Source organism: Caloenas nicobarica, chromosome 13, assembly GCF_036013445.1.
Source record: "Caloenas nicobarica isolate bCalNic1 chromosome 13, bCalNic1.hap1, whole genome shotgun sequence".
NCBI lineage: Eukaryota > Metazoa > Chordata > Aves > Columbiformes > Columbidae > Caloenas > Caloenas nicobarica.
In genome coordinates this window covers 7,327,694-7,346,302 of record NC_088257.1, presented here as the reverse complement: position 1 = coordinate 7,346,302, position 18,609 = coordinate 7,327,694, and the positions used below count along the sequence as shown (strand labels likewise).

General features: G+C 59.2%; 2 protein-coding genes across 2 annotated transcripts in view; both read right to left on the bottom strand.

Moving 5' to 3' along the window:
• CAMK2A (calcium/calmodulin dependent protein kinase II alpha) overlaps positions 1-7,850 on the bottom strand; it is a 36,026-nt gene extending 28,176 nt beyond the window's left edge. The window contains exons 1-2 of the mRNA XM_065643890.1: positions 7,789-7,850; positions 2,093-2,187 (exon numbers count right to left, since the gene is read on the bottom strand). Of these exons, the coding sequence (XP_065499962.1) occupies positions 2,093-2,187; positions 7,789-7,850 (157 nt within the window). The remainder of the gene's footprint in view (positions 1-2,092; positions 2,188-7,788) is intronic.
• Positions 7,851-14,330: 6,480 nt separating this feature from the next.
• ARSI (arylsulfatase family member I) lies at positions 14,331-17,175 on the bottom strand. Its single transcript, XM_065644274.1, has 2 exons — positions 16,856-17,175; positions 14,331-15,732 (listed from the first exon to the last, which is right to left on the bottom strand). Exons 1-2 carry the CDS (start codon positions 17,173-17,175, stop codon positions 14,331-14,333), a joined length of 1,722 nt encoding a protein of 573 aa, XP_065500346.1.
• Positions 17,176-18,609: the final 1,434 nt, after the last annotated feature.

Sequence of the window (18,609 nt, the reverse complement as noted above, 5' to 3'; positions counted from 1 at the left end):
CTGGAGGCTTTGCTCTTCCTAAGCCTATGTAGGTCCCGCTCAGGCAGAGCTTCCCGGCTGGGAACACACAGCAAGGATGTGCTGGGCGTGGGGCAGAGCCCAGGGCTGCGGCTCCAGGTCTGCATTTTCCTCCGAGCATCACGTGAACGCAACCCCTGCATGGGGTACAGGCTGGTGGGGAACCCCCCGATTGTGCACATCTCCAGGACAGAGCTTGCAGGGGCTTTGCATGTGGACGGGATGGCTCTGCCAGAGCAGTGGGGCAGAGGGACAGATGAACGGAAGGACAGGGGGATGTCTTCCAGGCAGAGAGACCCTCACAAGCTTGGGGGGTGGCTGCTGTGGGTCAGAGCATCCTCCCACCCGCATGGCACGTCTACCTCACAGTGCGCTGCTGCAGGGGACAGCGAGCCATGACCACAACCCCTCTCCTGCCCCACAAATCCAGCTGCTGCCTGGACCCAAACCCTGTTTCTCTTCCAAAAATTCCAGTTTCTCTCCTGCTGGCTACCCATGTCAGCAGCCACCAGGATGTCTGAAGAGACCCTGGCAATGTTTCGCAGCTCCTCTCACCTTCTCCCTGACCCTCCCTGCCCTCCTGCCCTTCCCTCGCATGTGACAAAGCTGGTGGCACATTCCGGTGGAGATGTGTCTCTCTGGGGATTGCTCCCAGCCTGGGGAAGTGCTACCTCCCATGCTAGCACTGCAGAGATGGGGGTTTCAAGACCGTTAGCAAAAGCAGCCATCAGAGAAAGGAAAATCACCCCGGCGAGGTCTCTCCAGGGGACAGACGAACACACAGCCACTGCAGGGACAGGGCAAACCCCAGAAGAGAATGGTGAGGGACAAACTGCCGGAGCAGGCGAGCGGAGGAGGGAGCAGAGGGAAGGCGGCTCGATCTGCTCCTGCAGGCAGCCCTGCGAAGCAGGAGGCGTTGGCTGCCCCCCCGCTGGCAGCTGCACCGCACCCCCTGCCCGGCTGCCGGGCAGCCTTCGGCCTCGGAGGAAGGGGATGGTCCACATCCCTGAAGAGGGGCAGGAGCTGGTGTTGGGGGGCTGATGGGGGGCTCAGCATCAACGCCGTGCTGCTCTGGCAGCGCTGCAGGAGGGAAACTGCAAAGCAGTGGTTTAATTTGAGGTCAGAAAGGAGTTTTGTCACCATTTTCTGCATTTCATTTTTGCCTTTGGAGGTGAGCAGTGGCGTCAGGGATTGAAACAGAGGGAGGGAGTTAATTAAACCCTCCCGGCAGGGTGCTCGCTCGCGGCACCCATCCTGCGCTCCCCAGCCAGGAGGAGCTGGGGACACGGCAGCTGCTGTCCCAACCTCTCCATCCTCCTCCTCACAGCTCCTCTGACAGATGCTGGGGGGCAGAGGGGTCCCTGCCTTGGGGCAAGGGCTGGCTGAAGCTTTTTTGTGCCTCAGCTTTGCCCAGCCAGGACGGACCTGCCGGCATCTCTTCTGCAGCAAAGCAGCCACCGTGCTCCACCGGAGCGATTAATTAAGTGGCAGTGAGGGGTGAGGGCCCATCTCCAGAGAGAAACAAAATTAGCCCCCACTCAAAGGACCTTCCCATTTCACTGATGTAGGTACACGAGTAAGGAAACCCATAGCCCCTGGAAATGGGGATGGGGGTCAGCGGGGCCATCTCAGGGAGGTGAGGCTCCCAAAATACCTGTGCTACCCAATGCCCAAGGCTGGCAGTAGTTTGAATTGCTACAAGGCTGTAACCGTGGTTTTGCTGTGACATGACGCGCAGGGTGGTGGTGGGGTCTCAGGGAGAGACGTGGGGTCCTACAGCTCCCTGGGCAGATCGGGATCCGGGAGCCCCCTAGAGCCCTGGTGCACCCCCAGGATCGGACAGAATGGGGTGAGCAGCCACCAAGATGTCACCTCAGGATGCTTACTCCATCCATCAAGAAGCTTGGTGTGTACTGCAGTGGAGACCAGGTGGGATTAAGGGGGTTCCCCACTGCACATCAAACACCCCCCATGTTGCCACACGTTAAAGGCATCATCCTGGTGCTGTGTAGAGATAACGAATTCCCCACTCTGCAAACCCCGCTCGCCTCCCCGAAAACGCCCCCAGCATTACCTCGAGCAGACAGCTTCTTGGTGTTGATGATCTTGGCCGCATACTCTTGTCCTGCCAACACCTTCACGCATCTCCGGACGATGGAGAAAGCACCCCTGGGAAGAGAAGAAGCCAGAGGGAGAGGTGAAGGGCTCGGTGCAAGCAAGGGCACTGCTCAGCCCTGACATGCCTGCGGGGAAAGGGGCAGCTGCAGGGACCTGGCCTCAGGGGCTGCTGGGGACAGGCACAAGTAGACCTGGGGATGAATGCAGGATCGACCCCTCCATGCTCCTCTGGAACACCCTGGGCATCGTGTACCTTTCCTCCTCTCCCTCCCCAGCTCTGCCCTGCCTGCCCCCTGGGAGAAAAGGGACAGTGATTTCCCAGGGTATCGGCTCCCGAGGGACACCAGGCTGGATGCAGCTGCCACGCAGCACTCAGCCGCTTCACTTTGGTCCATGTGCATCTCTTTGCACACTCTAGAGTTTGCTGTCACAGCAGCACTTTACAGAAGCAGGTGCAAGCACCAGCTGTGGGAGCAGGTGAGCAGTGCAAGGTCCCCCCCAGCTACAAACCTGTCACACAAGCAGGGACAGCCCAGGGGACTCTGTGCGAAAGGATCACTGGAGCCAACTGGATGGGGACTGATGCTGCTGTGGCTTGCACACGTGTGAGCCAACGTGCAGGGGCCTCCTGAGGCCTGGTAGGCAAGCACACGCGGGTGCTTGGGATGCTCAAAAACCAGCCCCTGTGCCCCCGTGCCCCACACCCTGAGCCCTGCCAGCTCGTTGCACTGAAAGCGCGTGCCGGCGCGATGCTGGGAGCTGCAGCATTGCACACACGCACCTGCACCCGCGCGCTCCAGCCCTGCTGAGCACAACCTTTGTACCAGGTTCTCTTTCCTGCCAAACCCTCCCAATCACTAAAATAACGACTATCAAGAGCAATTCCACCGCCCGCCCCACCTTCCCCCTGTTCCCTGCTGCCCCGCTCCCACTCCCTGCTGAGAAATAAAAGGCCTCAGGCTGGCGAGCAGCAGCGGATAATTGATTTTATTGGTGGGGGTGGGTGGAGACGGGCAATTTGGGTTTGCGTGTGATCTTTAGGAGAACATGCGAGCGGCGGGGTGCGGAGGGATGGGGCTGGAGCCCCGGCGGAGCCAGCAGCCCACACAGCCAGCGCCGCCGCGCAGAGCATCGCTCGCGGCACGTGCCGGGCAGGAGCCGGGGAACAGCATCCTGGCGCTTCCCTGCCTGCCATGTAATCCCGGCTGCTGGAAGAGACCTTATTAACAGCCTTGTACTCTGAGGGAGAGATTAATTGGAATATGGGGGAGAAACACTTTGTATCCAGCTTGCTGTGGGTAGGGGAGACGGGAGCCATGGCCAGCCCCACGGTGCTGCTCTCCCCATCCCGCCAGGAACCCTGTGCTGCCCAGGGTTTGGGGGGTCCTGTGGGTCCCTCCACCCAAATTTCCTCTTTTTTACCTAAAGATGTGCTGCTTTTGCAGTGCCAGGAAAGCCCGCAGGAGTGAGCGCAGCAAGCAGAGAAGCCCTCGTGCCCACCGCCCCGGCTTGGTGTTTTTTACCCCAGCCACGGGGTTTTGCTGCAGGACCCGACATGGGGTTGGAAGGATGTAGGTGTCCCTCCAGAGGCTGAGGACCCCCGGCCACTCCTAGTCCCAATGCCCACAACTGCTTGCTCATCCATTTATTCAAGGTAAAATGAATAGCAGGGAAGGGGGAGCCACAAGAAGAGGGATGTGGCACCCCCAGCTGCATTCATGGTTTTTGGCTCCTCTGGATATTTTAAACAGAAACCAAATATCTATTTGTACTCCGTAAAGCACAAGCAAGACCCTGCAAGCCTGGAGGGTGGCGGGGACACGAGGTCATGGGTGCAGGTGCAGGAGACCCAGGGGTATGGCACGCTCTCCGCAGCCCCAGCCCAGTCCCAGTCGGGTTCTTCAGGGGGTCTGCACTGGCTGGGAACCCCCCATGTTGGATGTTTGACTCTGATGGGTGTTTCACAGCAGCTGAGGTCTGCCAGCCATGCCAAGCTGCTCCTGTGCTTCCCAGCCCCACATGGGATCTTCCCGGTCTGGGGGTAAACCTTGTCTTGGCTCCATATGTGTCCAGCATCTCCTCCCCTGTGAACGCTGGCATCCTCCCTGCACCAGGGGCTCGCGGGGCAGTGCAGGAGCACAGGGGGTGCCAGACAGGGAGCTCAGCCCCACCTTAGTGCAAGAAACCCCTTTGGAAGGAGATGTGTCCTGTTCCTTGGCCATGGGCAGCAGCACAGGTCCCTTCCCTCCTGGGGCGGTGGCTTTTTGGATGGGGCTGACCCCATCCCTAGTGGCAGCTGGGGGCTACCTGGCTCAGGGATGGGGCATTCACCCCAGATGAGACAGCATGTCCCTGTTTCAGCACTGGATGGCCACATCACCTGCAGGGCCATGAGTAGAGACCATGTCCATGTCCCCCCCAACAGCTACCATTAAACAGGGTGATGCTGGACCCGCAGCCCAGCAGCCAGCCATGTCCCTCCAGCCCTGAGCCCTGGCACTGCTGGGTCCCAGCCCTGCAGCCCCTGTCCCTTGGTCCCCCAGGCCAGGCATGACCCTCGTCCCCATGGCCACCCCCTGCCAGCCCGAGCAGTGGCTCTGCCACCGCGATGCTTCTCCCTTTTTCACACCTTCCCTACCAGCGCCGGGCTGCGCTGCTGCCGCCCTCCCTCCCTTCAACACCTCCTCCTCCTCTGAGGCATTTTATCTCCTTTCTAGAGAGAAGAGTGTGGGCTGGGGATTTTTTGTTCCTCCACGTTCTTGGTTTTTGTTTCTTTTTTTCCTTTTTAATAAAAGCCCGCTCCTGCAGCTCCAGGAGTGGAGGGGCTGGTCGTAACACTCGGCACCATAATTGTCTCCAGCCTCTCCCTGAACCTGCTGCGGGGGTGGATTTGGAGGCACCGATGGAGCTGCACTTCATGTTTGTCCTACCTGGGGGGCCGTGGGCAGGACCCTCTCCCTGTCCCCCCCATCACTCTGATCCCCTCCTGCAAGCGTGGGACGGCGGTGGGTGGATCGGAATAGCTCCTCACTTGCTCAGCTTTGCCAGGGCTGCCACAGGAGCAGGATTTCCCCAGCTCCGTGTCCCTGCTTGGGACAGATACCTTCTCCATGCCTGGGGGTGCAGGGATGTCCCACGGGCAGGTTCTGCAGAACCCCCTCCCCATCTCTGTCCCTCACAAAGCCCCATCGTGGTGCTACTGTTAGATGTGTGGCATCTTAAACCCCTGGCTTGCCCAGGTGTCAGGATGGGTGACAGCTGAGGAGATGGCAAAGGAGCACAGTGGGCGCAGGAGCCTGGCACCCAGCACCTCCTCTCCTGCCAGCCAGGCTCAGGGATACCCTGTGTCCCCCCAGCAGACCGTCCCGGTCTCTCGGGGACAGCAAACTCAAGACGGAGCCTTTCTGCTCCAAGGCCATAAGGGATGCCTCACCCTTTCGGGGTCTGGGTGGGGGACACCCGTGCTGCCCACCCTGCCTCCCCCTGCCAGGACACCCCCCTGACTGGCACCGGGAGCATCTCTCTGGAGGAGGAACGCCGTTTGCTGCCGCAGCAGAGCAGAGGTGCAGCACTTCGTCCTGGTTTCCCTTTCCAAGCCCATGAAGCAGAAATTTCCCCATGGGAAACCATTGATTTTTGAATGTGCCAGGATGTGCTGGAAACCATCCTGGTGGAAAATCCCCGACCAGCTCCACAGCACTTTGACCAGCCCAGAGAAGCCCCTTACTGGGAAACACGCCTCAGTGCCGTGGTGGTACCTGCCCGCAGAGCGGAGGGGAAAGCTGTGGGATGCTCTGAGCTGAGGATGCTGCCCCAAGCCGCCAGCTGAGCCCCGCTGCTCCTGCATCCCCCAGGAAGTGGGGTGGGCCGGACTGGCTGGAGTGCGATGCTCGCAGAGGGCTGGCGAGCCACTGCGCTAGCTTTGCTCCTGAATTCCTGAATGTGTTAAAATGCATCTGTGGAGGTGGTTTTACACAGTGGTGCTGGGTAGTGTGGGCAGCCCCTGGGTCCGGGTGCTCAGCCTGCCATGTCAGTGCCCACCTAGCAAAGCATCGCACCCTGAACGCCTCCGGGAGCCCTCCCGGTCCTCTCCCACCGTACCTGGCCTGCAGGCCCCCCGTCCACATCCCCACAGCCACATCTGCCCAGCCAGGGCCCAGCAGCCTCCCCGCAGGCAGCCAGCAGCCGCTGCCTCCCCTGCCCAACCCCTGCCCACCCCCTGGCACCACCGCAGAGCCTCAGAGACCAGAAAAGCTGAGAAACCTCTGGAAAAAGCAGGTCGTAAACCCCATCTTGCCACCAGTGCCCCGGCGGGTGCCCGTTCCCCCACCTGCAGCACTGCCTGGGACTGTCCCCACTGCAAGGACCTGTTCCCAGACCTGCTGCTCCCTCACAGCTGCCCTGACACTGAGGGGATGGACGTGCACATCCTGGGAGGGGGGATCCACTTGCCTCCAAGAGGCTGCACTCTGTAGCAGCGACCTGGTCCCTCCTGATTTAGATGAGGAGTATTGGCAGGGTTCAGCCTGGCACGAAGTCCTCCCCTGCTTCAGCCTCTCCATTTGTCCATCTTTGTCCTCTCCTTTCTCCCTCGCCCCCATTTCGCATGCCCACGCGTGCGGGTACATATTTCGGCGCAGACCACCCTGTGCTCAGGTGATGTGAGTCTGGAGCAAGTGCCAGTGCCCATGGGTGGGCACAGCTGCTCCTCTGAAACACGGGTACCAGCCACCTGGCACAGCACCCCGAGCCCCCCACCACACTGCGGCACACACGGCTCTCACCAAGCCGATCCGAGGGGAACGCGGCCGCATGCCCCAGATTTACACACCAGCTCTGAAAGAGGGCACAGAAACCAAAATACAGACGCATGCTGCTCACTTCTGCACCTGTTTTACAGCCACACGCCTGGGGAGACGCGGAGCATCCCTCTGCCTCGCACAGAGGACCTGAACTCCCCCGCGCCACCCTGGGGTGCTCTGTGCCCCCCGGGAGCACTTTGCTGTGCACGGGCATCTCTGTTTGCACACACACATGCACACACACACACGCTCCCATATCCAGGCACATGCGATGATGCCCAGACCTGCCAAGCCTCCTCGGCAGGAGAGCGGGGTCAGGCAGAGCTGTGGCTCACCCCTGGGGCACTTGTGCTGGGACGGGGCAGGGGGGAGAGCCCCCAGCTCTGCCCAAGGGCCACCTGGATTCTCCAGGGACTGCCAGGCAGGCTGGCTCTCCTGCGGGACTCACCGAACCCCCGTGAATCTGCACAGAGAAATTCCCTAAAGAAATGTGAGGGGTGCCCGCTTCTTTGGCTTTCCTCCTTGGCTGTCCCGTCACCCCTCCCAGCTGGAGAAGTTCCCCAAGGAGCTGACAGCATTCTTTTTTGAGAGCAGCTTTTCCATAAGAAAGGCAGCCACCCCCTCTCTGAGCAGCTCCAGCCCCCCGGGGTAACCCAAGCCCCCTGGCCGAGCACCCATCAGCAGCCACCCAAACTCAGGAAGGGACAGAGCTGGCAGGGCTGGGCAGCCCCCATCCTAACCCCAGTCCCCCCCACTGCTCCCCGGTGCGTTTGTTCTGTGCCTGTCTCCTTTCTTCCATCTCCTCTGGCTCTTCCCCACTCCCAGCATCCCAGCCCCGTCTCCAACTTACTTGCCCAGTTCCTCAAAAAGCTGGTACTCCTCAGTGAAGCGGTTGCAGGTGATGGTGGCCATCCCGAGGGGCTGGAAATGCTCCCTCCCTGGTGCGGAGTTTGGGGCAAGCAGCTCTCCTCTCACTCCCTCCCTCTCCGTGTGCTCCGGGGCTCTCTCCTCGCCGAGGTAAATAAGGGAATATGTTTGATTGACAAGCCCGGAGATAATGATGAGGGCAATTTGTCTTCTCAGCTTCACAAGCCTTCGTCAGCATCCCTGTCCCCATGGTGACCACCACTGCCAGAAACGCCCTGTTTCTGTTGCCAGGGCAACTGCTTCCCAAACCCGCCGCCTGCCCATGGGGACCGGGGACCTGCTGGGGACACATCCCGGGGGCTGCCTGGGGGTCACCAGGCTGCTGGGGGGGTGGGCAGGGGGGCAAGTCTAAAATGCAGATATTAAGGGCAAATTAAGGGATGTGGCAGTGGTAGAATAATTGGGGCAAAAAGGGTTTCCATGGAAACCATGGTTTCCATGTTGCAGGAGGATGCTGTTGCCCTGGCAACTGCTTCACCCCGCCCCCCCCCCAAAAAAAAAGAAAATACAGGCCCTGCTGGTGCCCGCAGCGGCATCCCTCTGGGGCCTGGGGGGCTGCTGGGGCGGGTGGGAGCAAATGGAGCAGAAGTGTGTCAGGAGAAGATGTTGTAACCGTGGCAGGTCTCCAGACCGGCCCGCAGTCAGCCAGGGGCTGGTCCCGATGGCTCTGCTGGCCACTCCCTGCTCCCCCCTTTGCCCACCAGCTTTCCCCACAGACCCTGGGGCTGCCATGGGTCCCCCATGCCATGGGGCAAGTAGCTTGACTGAAAGCACAGCTAGAGGGGGAGCGGAAAGGTTGTGTCCTGGGGTGCTGTGTCCCTGCAGTGCCCAAGCTGGAGTGAAAAGGGGGGGCACTTCAGAGGTCTGCCCCGCTCCTCCTCAGACTTTTTGCTGTTGTGTTGCCTCTCTGCTGGGTTTAGTATAAGAAAGCACAAAAAGGCAATAAAAGTGGAATAATGAGTTCCAAGAACTAAAGGGAGAAGTTTTCCTCTGAGCCCACCTGGCTGCCAGCACCCTCGGCAGCACCCCCCGGGGTCCCAGCACCTCCTGCTCCATCTACACCCCCCTCACACCTGCCCACCTTCTGACTCCCCAGCAGAGCTTTCTTCTACGGTTTTGTTCTGTTTATGGATGATTTTGCAGCAGAAAGAGCCCCCGCTGCCCCAGGAGAAGGGGCTCCCACTGCTGGCTGGGAGGACGTTGTCTTTGGCAGCTGAGATGGATTGAGTTCTCCTTCAGGCTGCCATGGAAGGGTTAAAAGGAAAAGCAAAGGCTCTAACCAGACAAAAATAGGGAGAAATCTAAGAGAGGAGAGAGAGAAGGAGGAGCAGAGAGAGGGAGAGAAGAAAGGAGGTGGAAGTGGAGGAGGACAGCAAGTGGCAGAGTGAGGAAGAAGAGGGGGAGGAGGAGAAAGGTCTAATGGCTTTTCCATTAATTGCACCATTACCCACCTTCATCCTCACTTTGTGTCCCCACATCCAGCCTAGTGCTCCCACATGGCACAGCCAGAGGGGACCCTGTGGCCCTGGTGACAGGACAGGGACCCAAATCCCACCCGTGGATGCGGCATGGGGACAGGACCATGGTCCCTGAGGGCTGCTGGCTTCCAGACCCACCCTGGCTGTGCCACCACTTGGGCAGATCTGTGCCCTGGGCATATGGTGGTCCCCAAAACACATCCCTGCCCGTGCTTGTCTCCTTCCCATCCTGCTCCCACGCAGAAGGAGGCTTGAATTGCCACCCCTGGGGCTGTGCTGGGAGGTGGGGGGCTGTCATGGGGGGCTGCCGTGGGGGCCAGGGCAGCTGGGTGCTCGGGGGAGCCCTCTCCTCCTCCAGCTTTTTGCTGCCAGCCCCCAGCAGCCCCTTGGAGACAAAGAGCGAGAAGAAGAACCCCCCACACCTGAGACCCACGGACACCCGTGGGCAGCCACACACACCCACTTCACTCCCGCCTGCGTGTCCCCGTGGGTGCCATAATGTGACCTGCCCCCGCTTCTTGTGTGCATCCCCACGCCAGCACCTGTGTTCAGCCCCACACGCGTGACTTGGCCTTGCACCCATCACCAGGAGGAGGGATCCATCCCTTACTCGCCCCACAGCCCCCGCTGCACCCCTGATCCCTGCACCCCAAACCCCTCTCCCAGGGCAGGGGATGATGGCAAAGCCCCCTGTGGGGTCCCTGCCTCCCTCTCCAGGTTCCTCCTGCCTGGCAGAGGTGCAGCTCTCCAGAAAGGGTTTCTCCTTTCCTGCCCTCCTCTCTAGTCCTTTTTTTTCCGCTTTTCCTCGGCATTTTTCTCTCTCTGAGGGTGAGGGGGTGTCAGGCTGCTGAGTGCTGAACATGTTCTGCTTTGCTGATGATGTTTTCCCAAGCAGGAATCGCTGCGTGGCTCCGCTCCCCAGTGCCTGGGGACAACCCAAGGGGAGCAGGAGCTCTGGGTGGAACCTTCCCCCTCCGGGCTGAGGACTTTCCCATCAGCTCCTGGAGACGAGAGCAGTTCCAGCCCTCTCCAGAGGCTGCAGGAGCCTCTTTGGATGTCTCTCCTCAACTGATGTCTCTGCACCCAGCCACCCCAAGGTTTGCTCCTGCAAGGCTTTGGAGAGCCAAGCTGCTCTCCTGCTGCCGTACTGGGGTCTGGCCGCCTGATGGAGACCTTCATCCCCAGCAGCTCCTCTCCATCACCAGGCTGTCCCTCCAGAAATGCCTCCTGCCCTCCCCACGGTTGCTCCAGGTCTATCTGCAGATATTTAGTTTCTGCATCCCAGCAAAGGGCTGCCCCAGACACCTGAGCTCTGATGCCAAACCCCAAACGCACGGGAGAGGCAGCTGCCCCATGGGGCTCAGGGAGGACCGGTGTGTCCCCAGGGGGCTGCGGCAGGTCCCCCTCCTACCAGGGGACCGGGCTTGCATGAGCCTCGGGGAGCTTGCAGCAATGCCTCGCATGCAAAACAAGCGGGGCTGCGAATTCCATATTGCAGAGATCCCAAAATTACTGGGACAGTTTCACACGCAAGCTGGGGTCTGGGGGATGCTCAGTTGCTGTCCTCTGGGAAGCTGAATTTGGGGTTATTTTTAGATGAAGTTTATAAATACCATGGTAAGGCAAGCTGATTTACATTTAGGGTTGTGTTTGCAAATGTGCCCTGTCCCTGCGGGCCCCAGCTCTCGCTCCTGTGGCCACATGAAACTGCTTTCGGCTGGGACCAGCTGTCCCCAGGGCCACCCTCCTCCTAACAATGGCGTGTCCCCAGAGCCACCCTCTCCTCAACACCAAGGTCCATGGTCAGGGACTCTCCTGCAGACGTGGCTGTGAATGTGTGGGGACCCCCAGCAGGCACCGGGCTCCTCCCTGAGGCCATCATGCTCTGGTTGTGCCAGGGGAAAAGACTCTGCAAAACCACACGGACCCCTGGAAGGAGAAAGGATATGACTGCCTGGCATGAGATACAGCCCCTTGTCCAGAGCACCCTCTCCCCAGCATGGGGTGCCCAGGGTGCCCTGCCGCCCTCCCATCATGGCGGTTTGCTGAGATGTGCATCCCCTTTCCTGCATGGGGCTTCTTCCCTTCCTTCCCTCTGTGGGGCTGGAGAGGCTCCCAGATACCCTCAATCCTGCATGCCCCAGCCTATTCCATTCCATTCCATTCCATCCCTATTCTATTCCCCTCCCCATCTCCATTCCATCCCAACTCCATCCATTCCAATCCCCATCCTCACCCTGTCCACCTTCACCCTATGTTCAGATACAGGGGGACTGGAAATGCAATGAAGGACATCTGCTGTCCTCAGGCTGGAGTCTCTGCACTCTCCGAGCACCTAGTGATGCTCCTGCCTACATTTCCTCTTTCTTTTGGGGGACTAAGACTTTCTTTCAACTGCTTCTTATTGTAAAAATTCAGAATGCAGCTTTTTTTAATTAAAAAAACCCAAATAACACAGACCCAACACTATGGCTAGGCTGACTGCACGAACCCAGCATCAGCCCAGAAGATCAGAAGAGGGGAATGAAGCAAGACCAGACGGACCTTTTCATGGGGGTATTAGTAAAACTGAAGGGAGAAAAATCAAACATGTTTTCATGGAAATTTCCATTTTTGAAGGAAAAAAAAAATGAAAGCAGGACTAAACTTGGACGTGTTTATATAAATATGGAAATGAAAGCCGTTATCCGAGCCTTGTCACCGCCCCACGGCCAGCCCCGCTCTGCCACTCCCTCCAGCGCTAGTTCCCCCTTTGCTGTGACTCGTCTCTGGGCCCCCTGCAGCCGTCACCCCCTGCCCTTCTCCTGCTTAGCCCACAGCAGCCTTGTCTTCTTCAGCAAAGTGTTAGTTTATATTCAGCAACCAGTTGGCTTTGCCAAATGGCAGCCCTGCTGCCGATGAGGACACCAGCGGTGGCATCTTGGGGACCGGGCTGGCCAAGTGAGGTAGTTCAGGGATGTGCAGCATCCTCCCAGGGCTCGCCTCAGCCAGGGTGATGCTGCAGGGCCAGGTCCCCATGGAACGATGTGTTAAGGGAGCCGGAGGTGGAGATGGGGCTGATGGAGGAGCTGAATCCCCCTGTGAAACCTGTCCCCGATGCCACCGCAGGAGACGTGCCCGCAGGGATGCGGGGGCTGACGGGGTGGTGATGGGTGTGCACAGAGCAGCTGGGACCTGCGCACACGCTGCCACGCTCCGGCTTTGCCAGCTCCTTCCCATCTCTACAACAGGAGGCCTCCTCTATTCTGCCTTGCTGTCAGCTTTTTTTTTTTTTTGCTTTGTTTCTATAGAAAATCCCAATTCCCCCAAATAATCCAGCTAAGAGTAAGAAAAAAAAAAAAAAAAAGAAATACAAACGTGTCATTGAATTCTCTTCCCGTCTTCGTCCCTCACTCACACACAGGGTTTGAAAGCGCACTGAAAGGTATTCAGCATGCACGCTGCCAATTGTCACATCTTTCAATGACAGATTTTAAATGAATGTTATTTTGCAAGGGAGAGAGAGGGGGGGAAAAAAGGGGAAAAAAAAAAGCCCACACTGCTCATCCAAGAGCTGACAAGTCCTAACGGGCCTCATTTTCCAGAGACAAAAATAACTATTTTCAAAATTCACAGCAGGGCCTTCGCCTACACACGCTGCACCAAGAGAAACCTGTAGAGAGAAATGTAAAACACATTGTGTAAATGGAAATGCACCATGCATCCAAAACGCTTTAAAAGCTATTTACCCTCTTTCATCCTTGCCAGCTCTCCTCGGAGCACACGTACGCACGCTTGCTCCCTGCCGAAGGCGTGGGGGCTCGGTGCTTTGCTCCCGCGCTGCCCAGCCCCCTGCAGTCGCCTGGGCTGGCTCCCCACGGCAGGTGGACCATGGAGAGGTGCTTCCCCCCACCACATGCACTGCTGGGACAGCAGTGGCCATATGCGACGTTCCCGTGTCCCCCACGGCTTTGAGGTCCTGCAGCTACAGAGCAGCACATCAGCCTCTGCAGGGATCTTCTTGAGATGTTCCTTCTGCTCCAGGTTCAGCAGCAGGGACGTGGGAATGGGGACAGCCCCAGCCGGGGGGGATGGCTGGTTGGATGCGTGGGGTGCATGGGGTGGAATGTGGGTGCCTACAGCCATGCCTAGGGGGGGTCCGGCCAGGCAGAACTGTGGACAAAAGGGTCTGCTGGGTGGCTGACCCATGTGAAGCCCACCAGAGCTTGGGGCAAACCTGCCTCCCAAGTGTGGGGCTGTGAAGAACCATCTGTCCTCTCATTGCCTCCAACCACATCTCTGTGGGCCAAAACTCCTCACCAGCACTGCTCCTGGCCCCCCAGGCCAGCAGAGAGGAGAAGCCACAGCCCCACATGAGGTCATGTAGCAGCAAAGCTGAGTCCAGCCTTGGTGGATCTCAGGTCTGACATCCATGGTCAGGAATTTGTCCTTCCACAAAGAAGTATAATAGGGAAACGCCATGGTCTTGCGTCTGGGGGAGGCCCTCGAGTTCCCAGAGTAAGAGCAAAGGCGGCAGCTGCCTGGCAGCATGCAGAAAGTCAGGAGCACGTATATATGGGGACATGACAAGGGACAACCCGCAGACAGAGCCGCCAAGGCCAGCCACCCCTCTGCATCGCCACCCCAGGGTCCTGCACTGCCTCCTGCCCTTGCAATGGCCAACACTTAAAGTTTGCAGTTGCCTGCAGAGCCCTTGAGAAAAGTGTCTCTGGCTTTGGAAGGGGCTGCACATGGGCCAGCCCAGCTCAGCAGAGCCGTACACCACCGCTGAGACTGCATCACCCTTCCTCGCCCACCGAGACCACCGCCCTGTGGCCACTGGTCCAGCCAGAGAGGAGAAATGTTTTGGAGTGAACCCTGGAGCAAGGGAAAGCACGAGGTTGCTGGCCACCTCCCCATCCATCCCTCTCCCTCACTCCCACCCCGTGGCACTGCGGTCCCGAGCTCCATCCTGGCCAGGCTGGGTGTGTGCGGGGGTATTCTCCCATTAGATGCGGTTGGACATGAGCCTGGTGTTCAGCTTGCGGAAGAACGAGCGCAGCTTGCAGATCTTGCACTTCTTCTTCTTGTTCCTACTCTTCAGGGGCTCCCCACCACCTTCCCACTCCTCTGCATCATCCTCACTGGCCCAAGGTCCCCAGGCACCGCCGTTGAAGTCTGGGTGAGCCCGGGGGTTCTCCGCAGGGTACCGCACCGGGATGGCTGTCCGGTTGTAGTGCACCAACCTCATCAGGAGGGTCCTCACCACATCCGGGCGCTGGTCCGATAGGTCATAGCGCTCGTAGGGGTCAGCGGTGATGTTGAAGAGCCACACGGACTTCCTCAGGCCATCGGTGAGACGCTCCAGGTTCCACCAGCTTCCCGGGAAGTTGGTCAGGGTCTGTGGGGGGATCCAGTCGCTGTACCCCGGGTCACCTGTGAGGAGCTTCCACTCCCCAACCCGGATGGAGGCTTGCACGGCCGTGTTCCAGATGCCAAAGCCATCCTCCAAAGATCCATACTTGGCATGGTTGTACAGGGGGTCAATGTTGTGCAGGATTTCTGTTCGCGGCGACTCCTTGCCCTCGCTGATGGCAGGCCAGACGTTGTAGCCATCTAGGCCTGGGACGTTGCTCAGGTTGCCCCTGGCCAGGCTGACCAGAGTCGGGTACCAGTCCGTGATGTGAACCAGAGCCCAGCTGGTCCGGCGCTTGCGCTTGATCAGAGGACTGTGGACAAAACCGATTCCACGGACTCCCCCTTCCCAGTACGTCCCTTTGCGGCCCCGTAGTGGCCAGTTGCTTCCTCCAGAGAAGGTCTGCCCGCCATTGTCAGTGGAGAACACAATCACACTATTGTCATAATAACCGTACTTCTTGAGGGCCCAGGTGATGTTCTTCACCGCCTCGTCCATGCACGTCACCATGGCAGCGTACTTGCGGCGAGCGACGTTGCCCATGGAGCGGTAGCGGTAGATGTACTCCTTGGGCGACTGCAGAGGTGTGTGGACTGCTTGGAAGGCCACGTAGATGAAGATGGGCTCCTTGGGGCTGTGGGACGCCAGGATCTTGCTGACACGCTGGGCATAGAGAAAGGTGGAGTACTTGCCACTCTGGTCCCAAGCCACATCTTCCCCTTCGTGCAGGTCGTAGCCACAGACGCCTGGCCCGTCGCAGTTGTCGTAGGTGTAGTAGTCCACATTGCCTGTCAGGGAGCCCAGGAAGGTGTCGAAGCCCCGGCGGGTGGGCAGGCATTCCTTCTTGTAGAAGCCAAGGTGCCACTTGCCCACCATGTGCGTAGAGTAGCCGGCTTCCTGCAGCTTCTGCGGCAGGGTGACCTGGTCGAGGGGCAGGCAGTTGGGCTGCCGAGGGCGGATGATGGAGTGCTGCAGCCCTGTGTGGATCTGGTACCTGCAAGGGAAATGCCAGGAGGAATCAGTGGTGATGGGGAGCAGCACTAGGTGGAGATGCGGTGGTACTTTATGTACCACAGACCCCAAATGCATGCAGCTCTCCATGTCACCCAGCCCAACCCCATGGAGCAAGCTCCATGCCAGAGACAGGGAGCTCCTCATCCATCCAAAAGTACCAAAGAGATGCAAAAAAAGAGAGAGAGGGCTCAGCAGACATCTCAAAAGCATACCGGGCTGCTCTCCCAGGATGCCACCAGCAGCTGTCCCTGCTGCTGCCAGCCCAGGGGAGGTGGCTGGGCTCTGCCGGGGCTGGGCAGCACAACAGGAGTTATGCAGCAATCCCTGAGGGTTGGCAGTACCCAGGCATCCTTGTCCACCCCTGCTTTGCACACCCCAGAGATGCCTGGGATCCCTCTAGAGCCATCAAGAGAGAAGAGAGACCTTTGCCTGGACCCCAGTGGGCTCCACCACCCCCAGGCAGTAGGTGACCACATCCATAGGCACCTCCCTGGGGCCCGCTCCTCAGCAGGAGATGATCTGATTAAATTTGCCTCCTACGGTGAGTGCTGACTTCCCAGCACTGCTCCAGGGAAAGTTTCATCTGTCACAGGAGACAGAAAGGCCTGGGATCAGGGGAGACCTGACTGTGTGAGAGAGGGTGATGGACCAGCATCCAGTCTGCCATGGCCAGTGCAGCACTGAACGCACAAGCAGGAAAAGCATGGTCCAGGGGACTTGTAGATGCAAGAGAGAATGATCCTTCGACCCCACAGTCCAGCAGCAAACACCCAAGGGCCAGTATGACAGCAGCACAGGACTGCCTGGGGACACAGCTCTTTGCCCAGCACCAAAGGACCTCAGGGCCAGAGACCACCCACTCCCAAAGTGATGTCTGCTACCCAACAGCATCCACGTTTTTGGCCTTGCCATGTACCACTATTTATCCCATGGGAAAATCAACTGTTTACTCAGGACACCTTCTAGAGAAAGCCAGCAAGATGCCTTTCTCTGGAGGACCTCCATCTCCTGCCAATACACCGGGGTCTAGCGGTGAGCTGGGGCTAAGCCACACTGAGCTACGGAGGGGACAGAAGGGGGGACACGAGCAGGCGCTGGCTTACCTGCCGGTGATCAGCTGGCTGCGGGACGGGGTGCAGATGGGCTGGATGTAGTAGTTCTCCAGCTTAACACCCTCGGCTGCCAACCTGTCCAGCGTTGGCGTCTGGATATCTGAGCCATGGTACCCGACGTCGTGGTAGCCCTGGTCATCAGTCAGGATGAAGATGATGTGGGGGGGCCTGGCAAAGGCGGGAGGCAGTGATTTCTCCATGGAATCCATGGCCACATCGGCCACTAAACTGGGCTTCATCCAGTCCCAGGATAAATAGCCAAAGCTGAGCAGGCTGACGAGTGAGAAGCCTGTGAGGGCATAGACAGCCATCCCGGAGCACGCCGCGCTGCCTGCCAAGGGTGCTACTGTCCCAGCATCACCTCAGCTCCACGGAAGCAGGAGATCCCCCCCTCCTCTGGGAGAGTCCCCCGACCTAGGGGACGGTCCCCAAAACCCCTGGAGCTGGTTTTATGGGAGCAGCTCCCATGAAAGCACACTCACACGCGCACAAAGGGCTTAATCCGCCGGGGCTGGGTTGCCTTCAGTCAAAAGAAAATAACCCTCGCGCCGCTCCAATCACACACATCTGCACGGCAGGACAGGCTCCTCGCGGTGATTAACGGCGGCCCCAGAGCCGCTCACCAAGCGTCCCGAGCGCTAGAAACACTGCCTGGCTTCTTGGTGTTTTCTTGCCAGTGTTATTTCTTTATAAAGAACCCCATAAAAACCTCACTGGAGAAAGTAGCTGGCTTCTCCTCCGCTCCTGTGTCTGCCTGGCTGTCCGGCCGGCTTGCTCGGGATACGACAATCCTTTTCTTTAAACTCCTGCGGAAGAGGGTGCTAAAGTTCAAGCCCAGAGGTGCTGAGCTCTCCTCCTCACTCTCCGGGGAAGAGCCACCTTTTCCCACCCTCCGCTCCAAGGCAGAGAGTCCCAACATCTGCCCGGGACGTGGGCTAAGCCACCAGGTTTATGGGGAGCCGCAGCCTCGGCCCCTCCCAGCTCAGCGGCTCCAGGAAAACGCTGGGAAACCCCGGAGCGTGCAGGGTCCTAAGCGTGGCGTTCCCCAAGCCGCCAACACTTCCCTCCCTGCTTGCCCTGAGACGTGTGGGCCAGGGCCCATGGTGGGATGCTCAGCTGGAGCCCCCACGGGATCCAGGCAGGGAGGGCTGGGTGCCCAGGAGGGACTGCTGGGACCAGCTGCCTGTGCTGCCAGAATCACCATCCAAATAAAGCCCAGGCAAGGTGAAGCTGTAAGAACTTGTTAGGGCACCCCAAGTGTTGAATAAAACCACCCAGGGGCAGGCAGAGCACTATAGAGTGAGGTGGGTGCTGCTGCACCCGTTTTCCAGCTGGGGAAACTGAGGCAGAGAGAGGCCACTTGTGACAGCCAGGGGCAAGGTTTGGTGTGAACTAGAGACCTTCGCCAGTGCAGGGGTGCTGGTCTGAGCTGGGGGTACTGGGGCAAGGGGCCAGGTTGGTGCCCTGATGCTTCAGGGGAGCTTTTGGGTGAGGTGAGCAAAGCTCTCATGTAATTCCTTTCGCAGGGCCAGTGTTCACGAGGCATCAAGAAGCCATCACTCCTGGTCCCCAGCCTCAGGCTTCCTTCTGCCAGGTCCCCTCCACGTCCCTCTCCTGGATGCCCTTCCTGGGCTCCTCCTGCACTCCGTGCCCCATGCACTGCCCTTCTGCCATCTCCAGCCCCCTGCATCCCACATCTTACCACTGCCCCATGACAGCCCCACAGCACCCCAGGCACCGTGGAG

Excerpts from the sequence above, each read along its gene's own strand:
- ARSI (XM_065644274.1), bottom strand. The coding sequence starts at position 17,175 with ATGGCTGTCTATGCCCTCACAGGCTTCTCACTCGTCAGCCTGCTCAGC. Across the intron at positions 15,733-16,855 it reads AGCCAGCTGATCACCGGCAG|GTACCAGATCCACACAGGGC; the intron begins GTAAGCCAGCGC and ends TTTCCCTTGCAG.